The sequence below is a fragment of the Siniperca chuatsi genome, linkage group LG14 (assembly GCF_020085105.1).
Source record: "Siniperca chuatsi isolate FFG_IHB_CAS linkage group LG14, ASM2008510v1, whole genome shotgun sequence".
Taxonomy (NCBI): Eukaryota; Metazoa; Chordata; class Actinopteri; order Centrarchiformes; family Sinipercidae; genus Siniperca; species Siniperca chuatsi.
The window spans coordinates 15,750,711-15,768,854 of NC_058055.1; the positions used below are offsets into that span (position 1 = coordinate 15,750,711).

General features: G+C 39.4%; 2 protein-coding genes across 8 annotated transcripts in view; one reads left to right on the top strand and one right to left on the bottom strand.

The window, feature by feature from the left end:
• Window positions 1-4,803: 4,803 nt before the first annotated feature.
• On the bottom strand, window positions 4,804-11,940 carry smyd4 (SET and MYND domain containing 4). Of its 4 annotated transcripts, none has more exons than XM_044223298.1 (10): window positions 11,717-11,940; window positions 11,178-11,322; window positions 10,594-10,683; window positions 8,772-9,798; window positions 7,920-8,171; window positions 6,906-7,102; window positions 6,665-6,812; window positions 6,453-6,569; window positions 5,170-5,293; window positions 4,804-5,000 (listed from the first exon to the last, which is right to left on the bottom strand). In XM_044223298.1, exons 1-10 carry the CDS (start codon window positions 11,851-11,853, stop codon window positions 4,877-4,879), a joined length of 2,361 nt encoding a protein of 786 aa, XP_044079233.1. In that variant the 5' UTR covers window positions 11,854-11,940; the 3' UTR covers window positions 4,804-4,876. The 4 variants fall into 4 exon arrangements, with proteins under 4 accessions (XP_044079233.1, XP_044079232.1, XP_044079235.1 ...); XM_044223297.1 differs by having other exon boundaries at window positions 10,558-10,683; XM_044223300.1 differs by having other exon boundaries at window positions 10,594-10,660; window positions 11,717-11,856.
• Window positions 11,941-12,271: 331 nt separating this feature from the next.
• Window positions 12,272-18,144, top strand: part of LOC122888370 (replication protein A 70 kDa DNA-binding subunit-like) — a 57,854-nt gene continuing 51,981 nt past the window's right edge. For 2 of the 4 annotated variants that reach the window (XM_044222746.1, XM_044222748.1), the window contains exons 1-6: window positions 12,272-12,427; window positions 12,917-12,964; window positions 13,737-13,815; window positions 14,057-14,165; window positions 14,264-14,355; window positions 14,447-14,545. In XM_044222746.1, the coding sequence (XP_044078681.1) occupies window positions 12,395-12,427; window positions 12,917-12,964; window positions 13,737-13,815; window positions 14,057-14,165; window positions 14,264-14,355; window positions 14,447-14,545 (460 nt within the window). In that variant the 5' untranslated portion in view covers window positions 12,272-12,394. The remainder of the gene's footprint in view (window positions 12,428-12,916; window positions 12,965-13,736; window positions 13,816-14,056; window positions 14,166-14,263; window positions 14,356-14,446; window positions 14,546-18,144) is intronic. The other 2 variants (XM_044222745.1, XM_044222747.1) reach the window with 1 other exon arrangement.

Below are 18,144 nucleotides of genomic sequence, written 5' to 3' on the forward strand. Positions count from 1 at the left end.
CCCTTTCTCTCTCTTTCTAATAATGATTTGGATGTTGAAATTGTAGCCTGCAAGTGCAAACAAAAACTTATGAATGTTTCTATTTTTGCTCACAACAGAAATTGAGAATTGAGAAATCTTTCCGAACTGTTTTAAATACATCATTGTGCTTTAACATTCAGTCTTGAGTGACTATTATTTACCGTCATTCATTTCCATAATACTCAGTAATAACCTTGCCTGTATGAGAGAGCGGTGGGGATTTTTTTTTACATCATGTATCAGATGTCCTCTGCTGTGGAGAGAGGAGCTGAAAGATAGAACATAGGGGGAGATTCACTAAAGGAACAAATCCACTTAAAAGCAGATGCAGACATCGGAGAGCTTGAGGGGGTTGGAGCTCTCAGAGTGCGGAGTGAGGGGCTCATGTAACTATCTGGATGGGTAAGAGGGGATATTTTGTTATTTTACAATAACAGCAGCCAAAAACTATTGAAGCTGTAAAAATACAACAAAGAGCTTAAAGGTGAACAGTTTCAGCATGGCAGCATTGCTCGCCCTTTGGTTCTAGTTTCGGTTTGTCTTCTGTAAGGTTGTGTTTCTGAGCTTGACCTTTGCTCCAAAGCTAAAAGCCCAGAAAGGGAAGTCAGAAACACAAACCAAAAGACAAGAAAAGTGACCACCAGTCTTACACATTAAGATCAGTTTACTCGTCCTGAGGAGTACCTATGAATGTAACTCTGAAAACTGTTGTATAAGGTCACCTGAGGCTCTGGAGCAGCTTTGTCAAGTCTGAGAAAATAACCCAAGTGATTCATCAGGGTTGTCGAGGCTTGGAGGCTACACATTTTTGCTGGAAAACCTGTGTTAGAAACTGGGAGCGCAGAGTTTGAAAGTTGAGGGCATTTACCAGGCAAGGAGGGTCTAACAGGGAAAAAAAGCTATGAGTTGCATTGTGGGAACTGTAGTATACATCGTTTTTGGAGCTTGACCCAAGTTAGGGACTAAAAGTCAGAATATCTCAGCCTCTGTTGCTTTGACCATTCTTTTTAGCCATGCACGGCTCTGTGAATGGAAAAGTCGGTCAGTCCAACTATTGGATGAATTGCCATAAAAGTTTGCATAGATGTTCAAGGTCCCCAGACGATGAATTCTACTGACTTGGGTGATCCCCTGAATTTTCATTTGTATTTTGGTTTATCTATTTAATGGTTTGGTTTTCTTTACAATGAGCATTGCAGCCTCACAGAGCCATTAGTGTGGCTGTTTAAAACTTAATGGCAATGCAATACCAAACTGCTGGATTTGTCAGTGATTTGGGATGAAAATCCATTTTTTTGCCTCTCAAATATTTAGCTCTTTTTGATATTTTGCAGTAATAGTGTGAGGTTATTGTTATTGTAGTTTTCGATCATTACATTTTAAGGGTATACAATAATAATTCCATACATCCTTTTTCCTCATAAGTGAAAACATTTACGTTATTCACTGTATATCGTAGAAAAGGTTTCAGTCGTAGTCATCTGGACACTGTTTTCAGAATCAAGACGTTTCGGCTCCCATCCGGAAGTCATTCTCAATTGTGAAAAATTTTTGGACGGGAACTGGAAATTTAAACTACTCTGAGTTACATAAGCCCTGCCCTCAGGAAGGAATCTGCCTGAGTATCTGTAAATAGCTAGTTTCACCTGAAACTGACCTAATAGTTTCAAGATGGCCCAGTAATCAGTAATCAGGCCTATTGTTCTCTGGCTGCATCTACTTCATCACTGCTAAGTGCCTGATTAGCATGTGATAGGCGTGACCAAGGTGATAATACACTCTGATAGACTTTGGGCAGATTAAATCTCAGACCACCATTTCTGTTCAAAGAGGGGTTCTCTTTCAGAGGGACTACACCGTCTTATTTTGAAGTTATTCACTGTATAGTTATATCTCATTAGAAGTGTTTTTGCAGTTTTCCATGCTGCGACAGAGGCAGCTGCTGATGATTTACCATAAGAACCTCTGGTATTACAAAGTGCTTAAAGTGTGCCAGGTGAGAACTTCCCAATCAGTGCGTAGGTCTTTTCTTTCACTTTACCATTCCAGCCAGACCTTCACGCTGACGGTCAGAGTTCATCGTTATGGTTACAGCTGTGTGTATAATTCATGCAGTTGTAATGTTGATGACCCGCGGCTTACAGGAGACACGTTGAGTCAGGCCAACTCAGCTGTTAGTAACTCTGTCGGTCTGTGTTACAGATATTGACGCAGGCTTTGTCACAGAATACACACGCGACAGCTTTTTGTTTGCGGTCTGGCCAATTTTGATTGCATTATGTATAACGGGACATCTGATAAGCACGAGATCACAGCCACTGGAAATGGCCTCAAATGGCACTGGACAGTCAAATAAGGAACCTGTGATCTGATACTGGAGATGTCTGCAGACTTATTCATGCTGGCTGTGTTTCTCTCTTCCTCATGCTCCTTTCCCCTCCCAACTTCACAATATTTAGTTTGCTAGTGTTTTTCCTTTTGAACATGAACTCACATTTTCTCCCTGAGCTCCTGCACACATAGCTTAGCTTACAAAAATGGAAGAACAAACAGAAATAACTCAGAAAACATGAATGAGCAGTTTGTGTGATTTTAGATCTTCAGATGTACAGAATGTGTGAAACCTTGATGATATACTTTTGTGGTTAAAAAAAACAACCAATGAAAAATGTGGCCTTTTTCATATCAATAGTCTTTCATCAGTGTGTTTAGAGAGAAATATTACTGGATTTTAATATTCATATACTGCTTTATTATCTCTAGGATTACTATGACAACTATGTAATCACAAGCTCTGCATTAGGGGATGTTAAGCTACATTAGCAAACATCTATTGTGTGCTGGATCACTTTATGTCTATGTAAGCAATGTTATCTCTAGCTCTACATTTGCAGATTATAAGCTGCATCAGTGACTCTCCCACTGTAAGAAGACATTATCTGACATGTCATGTTCACATTCTGTTAATATACAGTAGCTCATTAGAGAACAGAGTGGAATCACTATATCAAGTTAATTTGAATTTAAAAATTAATTGCTTGTGGAGTGGCTACAGACATCAGCATGATTCAATCAATCATTTCTCAGATTTATACCAAAAGAAAGATTTTGTTATAGAAAATACAACTTAGAGTTACTTTGACTTTATAGTATAGCATCCTGAAGTATGTCTTGTATAGTTTGTATAGCTTTGTTTGGCCAAAACAAAACCACATACCTGAACATGGAGTGTTTAAACATTTACCAAGTGGTTTAACATGAATTCAAGCCAGCTAGTTTGGACATCTACTGTATGGGAAAATGTACAAACATAAAATAAAAATAGAAAATAAAACCATTAATCAAAAGAAAATAAATTGAAAACTATTTTGATAATCGATTAATTGCTTGTCATTTTTCAAGCAAAAATACCAAACATTTGATGGCTCCAGGTTCTCAAGGGTGTCTGACATTATAGTAAATTTAATATTTTGAGGTTTTGAACTGTTGGTTGGACAAAACAAGACATTATTGATGTTGTGATGGGCATGTTTCACTGTTTCCTGATGTTTTACGATTAATCGAGAAAATAATCAGCAGTTTAATAAATTATGAAAATATTTGTTAGTTGCTAATCTCAGCTTTCTCTGAACGCCTTGGGTTTCAACAAAGACTGAATGACAGAGGACTGGAATAATCCTTGTGATATTGTTTTTTTCTTTTGAGTCAAAGTTGACAGTTTAGTTCCAGCAGTTGATGAATGGCTTAACTTTATTTGGTCCTGGACCTGCAGTGATGATCAGCAGCAGGAGCCTGCCCCGTGGAGTCTTTTGAGTTCACCGTTACACGACTCCTCAGCTGATTTCACCAGCTGCCTCTACAGCAAGTTTTTTTCTTGACCTTGACTTTCTGTAAGCACGTACTGTATCCGCGTCTGTCAGATTGGCTGCCCTCCAGATACTGGTGATGTCTAACTGGCAGATGCCTCAGGAGTTACAGCTGTGATCGAGATTTTATTCTCTTTGCTCAACAGGAGCTGTCCCTTATCTCTGAAAACCAATGAACCTCTACAGCAGAGCTCAGAGTAATCGGACCCCTTATTTTCTAGCTGTTTATGTGGCACACGCATTTATTCCTCATCCACCAGATACATAGAAGGTTGCTAAATGATTACAAGTTGAGAGAGGGAAAAAACTATAACATAATGCTTTAATAGGACTGGCTCATAAAGACTTTTAAGTTGAAGGTATAAAGGTCTTGGAGGAGATGGGGTGGGTACTGTAGAAGACTCAGAGTTACATCTTGCTTTCCGGCCATCAAAGCATGAAATTGAATTTGTCAGTGGATAACTGCTGCCACCTAAAGGTCAGATGGCTACCTATATGCGTGTGTAGTATCTGAGGGTATTTGCAGATTTTTATAGATTGATTAACTTGCTACAGTGTAAACCATTTCTGAAACACAATCATGAAAAATGCACACATTTACTTCAGTTTCATTTGGAGGACTACATGCAACCTGGAAGCACCTGGTGGATAAGTTGCCTCACAATGCAAGATTACCACTGAAGCATGAAATTTAAATTATTGATGGATACATTCTGACACCAAGAAGTCAGAGAGCATCAACTGCATGTGTACCTGTGGCCATTTGGTAGCTGTGCAGGCTTGCATGTCCCTTCTAAAACAGTATACACAATACTGTATATCAGTATCAGTAAGTACCTGTACACACACACACACACACACACACACACACACACACACACAAGTGCTTGTGCAATATTTCATTAAAAAGCACACAGAACATTTCACAGATTTTAATCACAAAACTTCAATTATATTGTAAAGATCTTTGCTCTTGTGTATAAGTAAGACTACTCTCGGAGACAGTCCTCCATAGCTTGCAGCTCCTGTAGTTCATGACAGCGTGGGCCACAGTGCAGGCAGAGGAGTTGTCTGACTTTGGGGATGACAGAGAGAGTTGGGCCTCTGGCACCACTGGGAGAAGGAGAGGAGAAAGACACAGAGCTGTTATTTCTGCTAATAATGAATAAAAATAGTAGGTCAGTCAATATTAGTTGTACAGTTGCACTGTGCGTACGCATTTAACAGCAGACATTGAAAACAGCATGCCCTGAAATTTTTCCTCACTGTACAACTTACTCACCCATTGAAGTGTAGCTGAGTTAATTTGAAGAGCTGTCGACCCAATTCAATACTATCTTCTCCGTACTGGGAGCCAATAGCTACAGCGCTTCGCTCCAGATGGGAGGCTGCATTGTTCCAGTCACCTCCAGGAAGAGAATTGAGAATTCTGTTATTGGTTTCTTGGCTTTAGCTACATATCTGAAAACAAACATTACTATTAAGCATTTTAGCTGATTATCACAACAACATGTGGCCAATCATCAGTAGCTGTTAGTGATAGCATAACCCTTTAATGGTTTTCTCTACCATTAGAGTGTATGTTGAGTCATATCTTGTTGAAAAATTAGATACTTAATTGACATCTCTGGCACTCAGTTGAAGTATGTTAAGCCTAATAAAATCCCCATAGTGCACTGGGTTGTTAGAACCAGAACTTTTCAGGTGGCAACCTTACAGAAAGTTAGCGTCCACATGCTCAACCAGTCGGTAGAAAAGTCCAGTAATGGTAAAAGTGAATCTTTACCAGTTGTTTGAAACTTCCATTGATGGTAAAGGTGTTATTGTTATTTTTTTCTTTTGAATTCTTCTTCTGAATATTGTGTCATCTCTTTGTACATTTGATTAAATTATTATATCAGTATAATTTTTTGGAATTTCTTTTAGATATTTTCAATAAAAATACAGTCACTGGTGAGGTAAATCCATGGTGATACTTCTAATACCTATCATAATCATTATTAATGTAATAATGATTCAACAAAGCCAAATTTAAGCACAATAACAATGTGTCCAGATTGAAATGAACAGGAAAGTTTTCTTGTGTTTGTATAAAAGTCAGCGATGGTTTGTAGGACATAAGAAGAGAATACATTGCCCATGTTGTTGCACCACCACACACATGATGAGTCTGGGTGCATTGTATATGGCTTTTTAATATTTTCATTTTACTATTATATCTACTTATTCATCTAGATGTATAATTAAAACTCATCTTCACTTTCACTTCAGTGGAGACAAATCTATGCAGGCTGATGGACATCCTTACTTTTTGGTAGAGATGCACTTTTACCATTAATGGATATTTGAAAAATTTGGGTGGGAGTGTTAGTGGGGACCGTTAGAGGGTTAACCCAGTTTATATGAAAATGTATGTAGATATCTGAGCACAAACATAACCCCTCCAACTCTGCCAGTGAAGGTAAATCTACCAAAAACAGACAGCACTCAGAACACCACATGAAACAGTACGAGTGTATTAACCACATAGCTCATATGCAAATACTCATGCTTTATTATTCTCACCCATTGTAGCATATGCTCTGGCCATGGCATCTGCTAGTTCCCCTTGTAGTGAGTGTGTCTCTGCAAGGATCAGTCCAGACTGACACTGAGTCCTTCTCAGCAGTCTCAGAGCCTCATCTGAGCGAGGGCAGAACAGAAGAAGAACGTAACAAAGACCTCCTGAACAAATGACAATGACACATTACTGTATCTGCATACTGTATCACACCCACCTGGCCTCTCTCTCTCCATGAGGTCCACAGCCTTGTCCAGGTCGACCCTGAGCTCCTGCAGCCTGTGTCTCACTTCAGATGAAGACATACGATGACCACAGGATGATTGCGAACATACAAATCCTGTTCCTCTCTCCTCACTGCTTTTCTGAAAATCATATAAAGTATCTCAAGTTGTACAATTAATCATGTATAATTGTAAAAGAAAAAAAAATCCACAGAAACACTAACGAACACCTACTTTGAGAGATCCTTTGCACTTGCCACACAAAAGTCCAGACTCTTGTGGACTGCCTCCAGCACCCGACAAGTGCTGTCTGCCTTTTGCGCCCTCCTCCTTCTCCTGCAGAGTGCAGGCCTCACACTGACACAGGAAATAGTACTGTTCTTGCAGGAGGCGCTGGCGTTCTTGGGTCGCCATCCTACTGCTGTGAGGACCTGAGGGAGGGAGGATAGGGGTTGATGATAGCACAGCATCACAAATTATAACGCCCAAGATGAAAAGTAATAGAACAACACTGCAGACTGGAAGCAATGACACACTTATTTCAGTGGAGACTGGAGTGCTGTAGATGCTGCATTAGGGCTTGGTGACAGATAAAATGAAATACACGTTTAACCAGACACCCTGATATCAAAAAGTGATGACTATTGGTGCTGTCAGAGCATATTGACATGCAAGACATTTGTGAAAATATGAAAAATATTATATGAAAAATAAAACAAAGGTTCTCAGTTCATTTCACTCAACCAGGACTCTCAAATAGTTCATACAATTTAGAAACTTTACTGGGATGCAGCCTTTAACACAAGGAAAAGACAACATTTAAGCTAGTATTACAAAATACCAGATAATACAGTCTCATATTATCAATATGATATCGATACGAACAAAAAGTCAACAGTAAACACAGTGACCCATATCTAATACAGACAACAAATCAAACTAATTAAGTTAAACAACAAAAAGGGGTTGGTCTAAGTGACTTATAACTCAATAAATCCTATTTACAAAAAACATTTGATAATTGATATTTTTCCCTCTTTCCTTTCTCTCAGTCTTCAGGACACTGATAAAGCATTACAATAATCCAGAGAGCCTGTCGTAATGTAAATTAGTCATTTAAATGAAATTTTATCTGCACTATATTTAAGGTTCTGGTTTGCTATGCACCCCTGTATCTTATGAAATATGTCAGCATCTTAACAATCCTTTTGCACTCACTGGACTTTGCAAAATGACACATTTTCTTACCGTAGCAGTGCTGGATCTCCTGTCCAGGAGTGATAACTTTAGCTGCTCTGACAGTTGCAGTGACTCCGCGGGCTGTGCTTGTATACTCAGCTACACTCTTACTGAGGTCTGCAGACAGATCTGAACTGGTTCCAGTGCTGAACACCAGGCTGGTGTTGGGACAGCAGGAGTGATTCAGAATACTAAGAGTTGGGAATATTGCCGTAGCAATGCGAATTTCCCTGCTGGACTGCACTGGCGAGTTTGCTGCTCCTGTGAGATACAAGAACCGGGAAGTAGAGGTCAATGTGCAACTCAAGAACATCCATGCAATTACTGAAAAAGCAATAATTCTTCTATAGTGGATTGTACCACAGTATAAGCATGGATACAATTACAGTAGAGATCAATCAATAAGTCAATCACCAGAAAATGAATCAGCAACAATTTAGATAAACAGTTAAAAGTCATTTTTAAGCAAAGATGCAATGTTTGTGGTTTTCTTAGTCTCCTACGATAATAAACTGATTAACTTAGAATTCTGAACTCTTTGTCGGACACAACAAACTATTTGAATATGTCAACTTGGGCTCTGGGAACTTGAGATGGCCGTTTATTTTTTGCCACTTTATACACCAAACAGTTAATTAAGTAATCGATAATGAAAATAATTATTACTTGCAGACCTAAATTACAGAAAAATGAAACTCCTTTTAAATTTCATTCTCACTCATTTTAAAAACAAATGGTTGTATAACTATGATCATATTACAGAGATAGAAGAAAAAAAGTCCAGGACCAAAAATGTTTTTTTTAATGTGACAAAACTTGAGGCAAGGTGATTAACACTTGTGAAATCTGTGTGGGAGTCACCTGTATTTTGCAGCATGAGGATTGCCTGGGCGTTACACTTCAGCTGCAGAATGTGCCTCAGAACTGCACTTCCCAGCAGCCACAGCTCTGAGCTCCAATCTGCGATACCTCCCTCCTCGTCTGGCAATTGGCTGTTTGCCTCTGAGGGTCTACTGAGGACCCAAGATGCAGGTGGAGGTCCTGCCTTGCTGAGCTTTAGGTAGAGTGTTGCTACAGTAACTGCACACAGGAAACGCAGCCCGGGGCTGTGGCGATTCAGGCAGTGCAGTAGGTGAAACACACTCAGGTAAGAGTCACCAGAGTATGAAGTAGAAGGATCAGGTTGATTTGAATGACATGGATAGGAATCACTGGACTCTCTGTTTCGACAGCTTGGCTCTAACTTTGCGTTCTTGTCTCTGATTGGATCCCTGGCCATTTGGATGTTTTTTAACCCCGCCTTTAGTGTTACCCTCAGAGCAAGCTGTGACATCACACCCATCACCATCAGATCTGCTCCCAGTGGACACTCCCAGCAGTGATGTTCTTCCCAGGCATCTCGCTGACAGGAAGTTGAGCAGTATCGGCTGTAACTGCACCCCTCACACGGCACAGGACACAGCGTTTCAGTCAAACACCTATGACAGCGCATGTGCTCCACTCCAAACAACAATGCTCTCTCTGTGTCCTGCCTTCCTCCCTTCCCTTTCACCTCCTCCATCCCTGGTATAAGGACACAGCTGTATGGCCTGTCATTGAGGATCACCTCCCCAGCTGTTATTCTCTCTGCAGCCACCAGATGTCGACCTTTCTCCAGGTTGAAGCCAACAGCAGCTTGAGGACAAATCCCAAACATGAGAGGTCCAACAGATTTTTTTACTCTGTCTGGACTTCTATGATTCTTTGAGGCAGGTTTGTGATGATCCTCTTTTACCTTTTGACATACAAACAGGTGCTTTAGGCACTGTGTGCGACGGTCCTCTAGTTTGTGAGAAAGATGAGAGGGATAGCCGTTCTTTAAAGCTTTGTCAATGTCATCAAGGGATTCCTGAGGAAAAAAAGAAGCACCGGAGTGTGAGCCACAACAAAATCCAAGATTGTGAGCAAAACATAAAGATGACTTATTTAAGTCAGTATTTAAGCTTTAAGGTAAGTAAGATATGTAAGCTGTAAGCTCAGTGTTGGTTGAGCTATGGATGGGAAGTAGTCAAGCTCTTGTTCCGGGTTCTAGGCAGACTTAGATGAGAAGACTGAAAAGATGAGCTCCTGGTTCCAGAAATACATCTACAATCATCTCTCAATGATATTTCATATTTCAACAAGTTCCTTCAGTGAAAATGGGCTAAATGATAGAGATACATACTGTATGTCCTCTGGGTGAAGGATGCTTCCTGACCACATGTCTGCAGCGAATTGGGTTCACAGCTAAATGTCTGTCCCCCAATTATATATCACCAGGGTGGTCTAGTGAAGATTGTCAATGATACATATGAAAAGGTCAAATTAAATGATAAAACTGTTTTCCCATAAAATCCTGTGACATCATTATAAAATCACTTATTTGCTCTTGCAAATCATCTGCCATTTGTGCAGACTTTAGTTTAAACAGCATGTTAAGCATGTGAGGGTACTGTTTACATATAATTAAAAAATGATGATCATTTTTCCCTGAAGGATTCCTGCAGTCAGGTGCTGTTCAAACTGATCAGGCAGTCTGTTAAACATCTACAATATCTATTTTCAGTCCACAAATAAGAAGCTGAAGTGGTCAAAACAGGTTTCTACAATGCCACAAGTACAACACTACCTCATTATTTAATTGCTGAAGATGGCGCCTTCTCACCTGGTAGTGCTGCAGATGGTAGAGCGCAGCAGAGCGGTTGGCATAGCACAAGGACAGCTGCTCCGAACTTTGGGGAGCAAAACATATGCCCTGTCATGACAGGAGACAAAGAAGCTGGATGTTGATGCATATTGATTAGGACTGGGAGGCATGCCATGTTTAAGGCATACAGCTTTATAACCCCAAATGCATTTTAACACTAAATATTTTCAAAATATCAAACAATTTACATTTAGAGTATATGAACCAGTTTACAGAGATATTATTTTCCTCAGAGTTTTACAACTTTCACACGTCTGATGAATATTTTTACTTTTGTAGTGCTTCAGAACTGTTACTACATTAAATGTGCTGTTCAGCCATCTTCCACTGATCCCATAACATAAAAAATCAACTAAACAGTTAAAAAACAACAGTAAATACCAATGTAATAAGTTTAAAAAAATCAGATACAAATCATACATAATCAAAAGCTTGCTAGCATTTTGAATGGAAAGGTGGACTTTAGCACAATCCAAAGTTTGATGTAGTGGGTTGAAGTTTCTATTTTCATATGGAACAAAAGAATATTATTGTGACTTCACCTGTGAGTAGTGCAGAGCGGCTGCAGTGTAGTCTCTGGTCTTGAAGCTAGAGTTGCCCCTCTCCCTGCATTTGGCTGCTTCCTCTGCGTCCTTCTGTACAGAGTATCCCGCAGAGATTGACTGCACAAAGTCCAGATCATCTTGGCTGTTAAACAGAAATGGAGACATTACATATTACAGAGAAACTTTCTCTATGATCAACAACTAAATTAGTGCCTCTGTGTTGTTGTTCCCCAGCAGCAGGAACGTTGGGGATTTATAGTTTATTGTTTATAGACCAGTTCCATGGAAACTTATGTTCACTTTAGCCAAGTGAAGTCTTTGCAACAGTGAGACATGAGAAGAAAAATGGGTTCAAGTCCAATCAAAAACTAGGCTATGTCCCCTAATAGTTGATCAAAACAGTAAGTTTTAAATTATTCATGGCCCAAACAGCTTTATTTAGATTATAAACGGAGGCCTCTGATTGATCAGATAGAGGCTGCAAACCCACGGGCACTAAATTACAGAAGTAAGCTAACTTAGCTAACGTTACTCACGTTGTCAGGGTTAGGCTACATTTAAAAACATCATCTATTTCAAGCAGGGATGTAAAATGATCCTTTAGCTCGGGGTCGAGTCCGGTCCATTTCTGTGCAACGTGATCTTGCCACTGGGGACACGGAAGATCCATCATGAACTACAACGGAACCACATGAGCACCGGAGGTCAGTTTGGGGTTTGTTTTGAGTCCGCCAGCTTGCAGCAGTCAGAGAACCACAGTCAAGCTAGCGTGAGAGAGTTTCCGATCACAACCTTCAAAATAAAACCCATGCTTGCTGTCCAAGGAAAATCCGGTATGATTTTAGCCCATTTAACCCATTAAATCCAATTGGATTATCTCTATAATGCTTTTTCATGTTACATAACGAATATGGCGTCTTTACATTTCTATTTTCAACTATACGTAAGTGTAGAGTGAAGTTCTAATTGGATCATTTTGATAATCTACTTGTACAAGTGCTGGGTGCCACCAGATCAATTTTACTCTTTTATTTTGAAGGCATACATGTGCCATGTCTGGTGTAGTTCCAGATCAATTGACATTGCGTTTTGCAGTTACGAAAGTATCGTTTGTCTCGCTTCTCTCGCGATAAGTTCAATTCCTTTAATTTAGCTGCGCAGGAAAAAAGCTAACGTTAGTCCGTTGGCTTTGACAACTACTTTACCCAGGAGACATGAGTGTCAAACTCACACAGGGGGCAGTTGAAGTAAGCATAAACGTTAATATAACTGAATGACTGTTTTTTTGTATTGAGGCTGGTGTTTAGCGATATAGCGCTACTGTCTGCAGCTGCTAGCAACGTGAGCTAACGAGATTTAGTGTCAGCTGCATCACGCAGATCATATTTAAACTTTGCTGTTGTTAAAAATAAAAACAAATGGTAAATTGTTTGTGGTGAAATAAATGCAGGCTTGCTTCATTTATTCAAATATTAACGTAGAACAATGCATCAGGCATTCTTCCCAAATATTTGGGATCCAGAGAGTTGATGGAAACTACAAGACGGTATGATCTAGTCCCGTTCGGTTTATCCTCTAATGCTTACCTGCTAGGGGCGGTACAAAAATAATTGTCATTTCATTAATCTTCAATTAATACTAGACTGTAACTTTGCATTAGCAGCAATGGTAATGTGATGGGACAGGATGGGGGCAGGCAGTAGATACTAACAAGTCCATCATGTGTTACTGTCCAGGCCCTGTTCAGAGGCTCAGAGGTGAACAATCCCGTGCTACAGCTGCTGGTAAGTGAATTTAAGGAGTCCACTTGACCAACCAATCCAGCTGTATTGTATTTCAAACTTCGCCATAGAAGTGTGCGATATGGATAGACCAGTCTGAGTCTACTTAAAAAAAAAAAAAGATCTGTTTAGAATAACATTTTCTGTCTGATATGGGTTTTCCACATTGTTGCCCCTCATTCAAAAATCCAGATCTATGAATATGTAAATATGTTGGACACTAGATGTCTCCTACTGCAGAGAAAAGTCCATTCTCTCACAGTATGTATTATCATAATGCCTAACTTTACTATTAAAGTAATGTTGGCTCAGGGTGTCCAGTGGCTTAGTGGTTAAAACCCTTACCATATACTATAACCACTGTCATAACCCTCTCTCTCTTCCTGCATTTCCTCTCTTTAAATGTGCTGTCACTATCAAATAAATAAGTCAAAATGACAAAACACAAAATGTAACATTAGTCTTAGAATTTAATTGTGTGCTCATGTAGTGAAAGATGATTATATGAAGATTGTTATTATTTTTAATATTACTTTGTTATTATCCTGTGTACAACACAATATTTATAATATTATAAAGAGTACGGTCTAGACCTGCTCTATATGAAAAGTGCAATGAGATGACTTCTGTTATGAATTGGAGCTATATAAATAAAATTGAATTGAATACACAGGGAGTTTGGAACTGTTAACTGTCCAGTGTCATGATGATCCTGAGACTGAAAACCTTTTGTTTTTTTGCTTATAAAATCCTTCCTTCCCTCTGTGTTTGTCAGAAAATCCGTCAGATCGATAATTGCTCTGGTCCAACCAGGTTCCGGCTCATGATGAGCGACGGTCAGCACTCTCTCTCTTGTGAGTATCTTGCAGTAGCCACAAAACTGTCAGACTGTGGGTTTGGTTCGCCAAGGTACACATGGTCTCTTGTCTTTTGGCAGCAGGTTGACAGACAAGCATGTAAAATTCAACAATGGTAATATCATGAGTTACAAAGTAGTGCTAAGGAAAATTTGCAGCTCAGAAGATAATCAAGTACCAGTGATAGATAAATCTGTTGAATACATTTTTTCTGAGACGTACATGAATGTGTTTGTAGCCTTCCTGCTGGCCACACAGTTAAACAGTCTGTCAGAAGAGAACCTCCTAGTACCCAACTGTGTGTGTAAGCTGAAGAAGACCATCACCAACACATTGTCAGATGGCAGGTATGTGTTTGTTTTTTTGTTTCCTTCCTTCCTCTCCCTTCTTTTTATTTGTTTGCTACATGTAATCCCTTTTGGCCTTATTTTTTACTTTCCTCCAGGTGTGTGGTGATTGTGATGGACATGGAGATATTGCAATCGGCCGAGGAAACTGGAGGGAAGATTGGAAATCCCACTCCATATAATACAGATGGTATGGTTCTTTTTAAAATTCGCATGCATGAAGTTAGAAACAGTAATAAACAGCTTCTGCAGGTCCGTTATGGTGTTTGTTCAACTTGCAGATAAGATGTCATCTCCACAGAAGTCGGCCTCAAGTACCTCTGTCTCAGCATCCCCTCCACCGGCTGCAGTACCTGGACCCTCCTATAAGGACAACAGCAGTGAGTGCCATGTCAAAGATTTTTATATATAATTCTCTTGTCCTCTCAGTCATTACACATAAATGCTGTGACAATTGTTAGTGCTATGATAATGATAAACCTGCCGTTTTATTACTGATACTTCCTTTTATCAATTTTTGTTATTTTCGGACAAATCCAATAGAATCTCTGAAATATTCTTGTTTATCAGTCACTTGCATGGCAGAAGTAGCTTTTCGTGTTGTTGGCTTCTCATTCTCAGCAGCAGTAACTAAAGACAAATCTGATTAGTGTTGAGTAGTCTCATATTTTGTAGCAAAGAGGTGATGCTTCCTGAGTTTTCCCAACTAGAGCACAAGGAGCAGCAAGTGCAACAAATTGGATGAATTTAACTTGTATCTCTCAAGCACACACTTATTGATTACTGCACTGACATTCTAGATATAGCAAGAATATACAAAAAGCTAAACCTTTCGATTTTCATGTACAAGTGAGAAGCATGAGGCTGATGCAGATTAAATACAATGCAGACATACGTAGAGTTTGGTATAGCTATCAGAGTCATTTAGTTTAGAAAAATCTCTGGTCTGTTTTTTTTTTTAACCAGTAGCGCACATGGAGTATTGACGGTAGTACCAAAAATATATATGGATGCTTTCCTAAGCCACTGCCTGCAAGGCATTAGATGTCTGAATGAATCATTTTTAAATACAACAAAACAATGCACCCAGACTCAAGCTCTTTGTTCATGGATATTACATGTCATATAGATTAATACTACTTATTTGCAGTGCAGATTACAGCAATTAAATACCTCACTAATATAAACAAGTTCTGATTTCTTCATTTAGCAAAGTTAGATGTACTGAGCATTACAGCTTTGCTCAAACTGAATACAGTTTTGTCGAATAGAAGTCACAGAATTTATTCTTTAACTCTTGAAATGTAGTCATATAGAGGACCAAACCATATTTATAAATAGTAACATGAAGTCAGAGAAACTAGTAGGGGTCATTTTCAAGTAATAACTAATTCAACATAATTTTGGGCTAGTTAGATGATGACTTATTGTGTCTTTTATTTTAAGCAACCATCTCTCTCAGATCTCAACATAAGTATTTTGTTGATTGTTTACACCAGTCATTATCAGGTGTGTGGCATTGTGGTAAGAACTGAATGGTAGTTTTGGAATAACAGGACATTTTAGGAGTTGGTTAGATTGTTGTTTTGGCTCAGTTATTTTGGAGAAAATTTGAATAATTTGACAAACCCTCATCTCACCAACAGAGGGAGCAGTGTACCCTTTAAGAGAAGGCTGCTGATGAATGATTTGCAGTCCTCTCACTGGTTTTTCTCCTCAATACTTTTATTCTGCAGCTGTAATTTGGGACCAGCAGAGTCTTTGTTGTTCAATTTTCAATCTCATTTACCATACCATACTTTTACCAGCACTATGGACTGAAAAGTAAATCCCAGTTTTCCTTCCTTTTTGATATTCATGGCACTTCAGTGTTCAAAGGCTGTAGTCTGAGCGTGGGTTAAGAACTAGATGAAACAGGATCATAAGGCACATCGTGGTTTTTAACCAGTTGTAGGTAGCCACAGGAAGTGCCAAATTAATGGAAGACTGCAGTTCCTTCAGTTTAAGTGCCCTATTTTCATATCACATTGTGCACTTTGATCATATTTACTGCTCAGCTATCAGAGCAGGAAACTATCTTGTTGCCCACTGGCCAATGCGGCTGGTGGAGTCCATAACTCCTTTCACTTTTTTACCACCAAGCAGATTTTTATAACAGAATAGGACCTCCAAATGATGGTTGGTTTTCTGCCAAAATGGCTGGTGCCATGTATCATGCCTAAAGTAGCCTGTGTTTTATTGGATCTTGTTTTATTAGCTTAGCCTTTGTTTCACTCAGTTGTTTTATACCTCCAACTGCTCTCAGCATCGACATTGATTTTGTTATGTGGCAGAAACATACCAATAGTCCTCCTCAGTGGAGGATGTAGGCAAGTGGGTGGATAATGAGTGCTTGGTATATATTGTGTGTTTGTGTGTAGGTGTGTGTCTGTATGTGTGTGTTGTGACGGAGGGAGCTTGTGTGGGCCGATGGCTCCTCCAGTTCATGGCTTCCTGAATATTGTGTTGTGGACTGAATCCCCTTGTAGCGATGAACAGACGGGAGGGAGGGAGAGAAAGTCAACTAATTTGACTCAGCAAAGATGAGGCTCTGCATTAAGTAGTTCATTCCTCGTTGTATCCTTTGAATCATGGTACCTCAGAGATCCTGCCAGATACAAAAAACATGCTGCTCTATTTAATTGTTCAGTTGATGAAATGGTGCTGCATTCCACAAGCAAGCCTTATAAATGTCTCAAAGTCTTTTCTCCTACTAAATTGTGTTTAAGTGTTTGATTACTTTTCAATATTTTTTAAATTGCACTTTCAGTAAGTCGAAACATTTGTTTGCATTCACAAGATTGCTAAATCCCACAAGTGTTTCCAACAAGCTGTGGGTAATGTAATGATTAAAGAGGCTGCTGTTTTATTTGAGGGTCTTGTTTTAAGTCTCTGAAGACTTCACAGCGACACACTGAATCCCTGGGTGTCCTAGCTCGTCCCAGCGTGGATGCGAGAGAGATAGATGCAAAGACGGAGGAACTGTATTTACCAAACAGGACGTCCTCGCTCACTCCAGCATCATTTTCACGAGTCGGCTACTGTTCATGACACACAGCATCTCAACTGTCCCATAATGTGAGTTTTAAAGAAATCACCTGATGCCTGATGAGTGCTGCTCCAATAGCAATTATAGATCTATTACTGCGTCAAAGCATGATTGAAATAACACCAATAGACAAATACATTTGTTTATTACTGAAAGAATAGAACAGACAAGAGGGAGCACTAAAATAAAATCAATCAGTTTTCCATCCCATTCAGGCTCAGGCTAGATATTACAGGACTAATAATAATGGCAACTGTACAGCTGTTTAGGACAAACATTTTTCCTGACTAAGCTAAGATACACTTGGAGCAGAAAAGAAAAGTTTGGCTGATGAAGAAAATGCAGGTTTTTATGATTCAGATTAAAAACACATCCAATATTTTTTATTTTCTGGATAAACATGGAAAAACATTAAAGCTGCTGTTGGTGCTGTTATTTGTTTCTACGGGTAGTTTGCTCAATCTACAGTATTGCAATCATGAAATAATATTAATTTTACAATATTGTTGTTTCTACAACAGTCCATCGGTCCGCTCCTACTTTCCCATCAGATCAGCTGACCAATCCCGGAACAGATTCTGATTGAAACGGTATTGCTGTCCGGTAAAACTTCCACATAGGATACACCTGTGGCTCCTCACTTCTCTCTCCTCGATCATTGTCTTCTCTGAGACATATTTAAGGATTGGAACGTCCTTGATGATGGCAGACCTTGATCAATTTCCAGGTCATGGGCCAGAGGACGGAGGAGCGAGGACGGGAGGAAGCGTAATTAGCTGAATGGAAAGCAAAGCCTATCAGCTCCAGGCATTTTGTTCTGTAGTGAGCCTTGACCTCTGAGATCCTCGGAGTGGGAGGATGTGGTCAGAGAACATTTTTCCTCTGGTATCA

Bases quoted from the DNA above. Each gene is read 5' to 3' on its own strand.
- smyd4 (XM_044223297.1), bottom strand. From the start codon at position 11,853: ATGATGGATCTTCCGTGTCCCCAGTGGCAAGATCACGTTGCACAGAAA. The intron at 11,323-11,716 runs GTGAGTAACGTT...TCTGTTTAACAG, and splicing joins TGTAGCCTAACCCTGACAAC to CCAAGATGATCTGGACTTTG. The intron at 5,294-6,452 runs GTGAGAATAATA...CTCTTCCTGGAG, and splicing joins CAGAGCATATGCTACAATGG to GTGACTGGAACAATGCAGCC.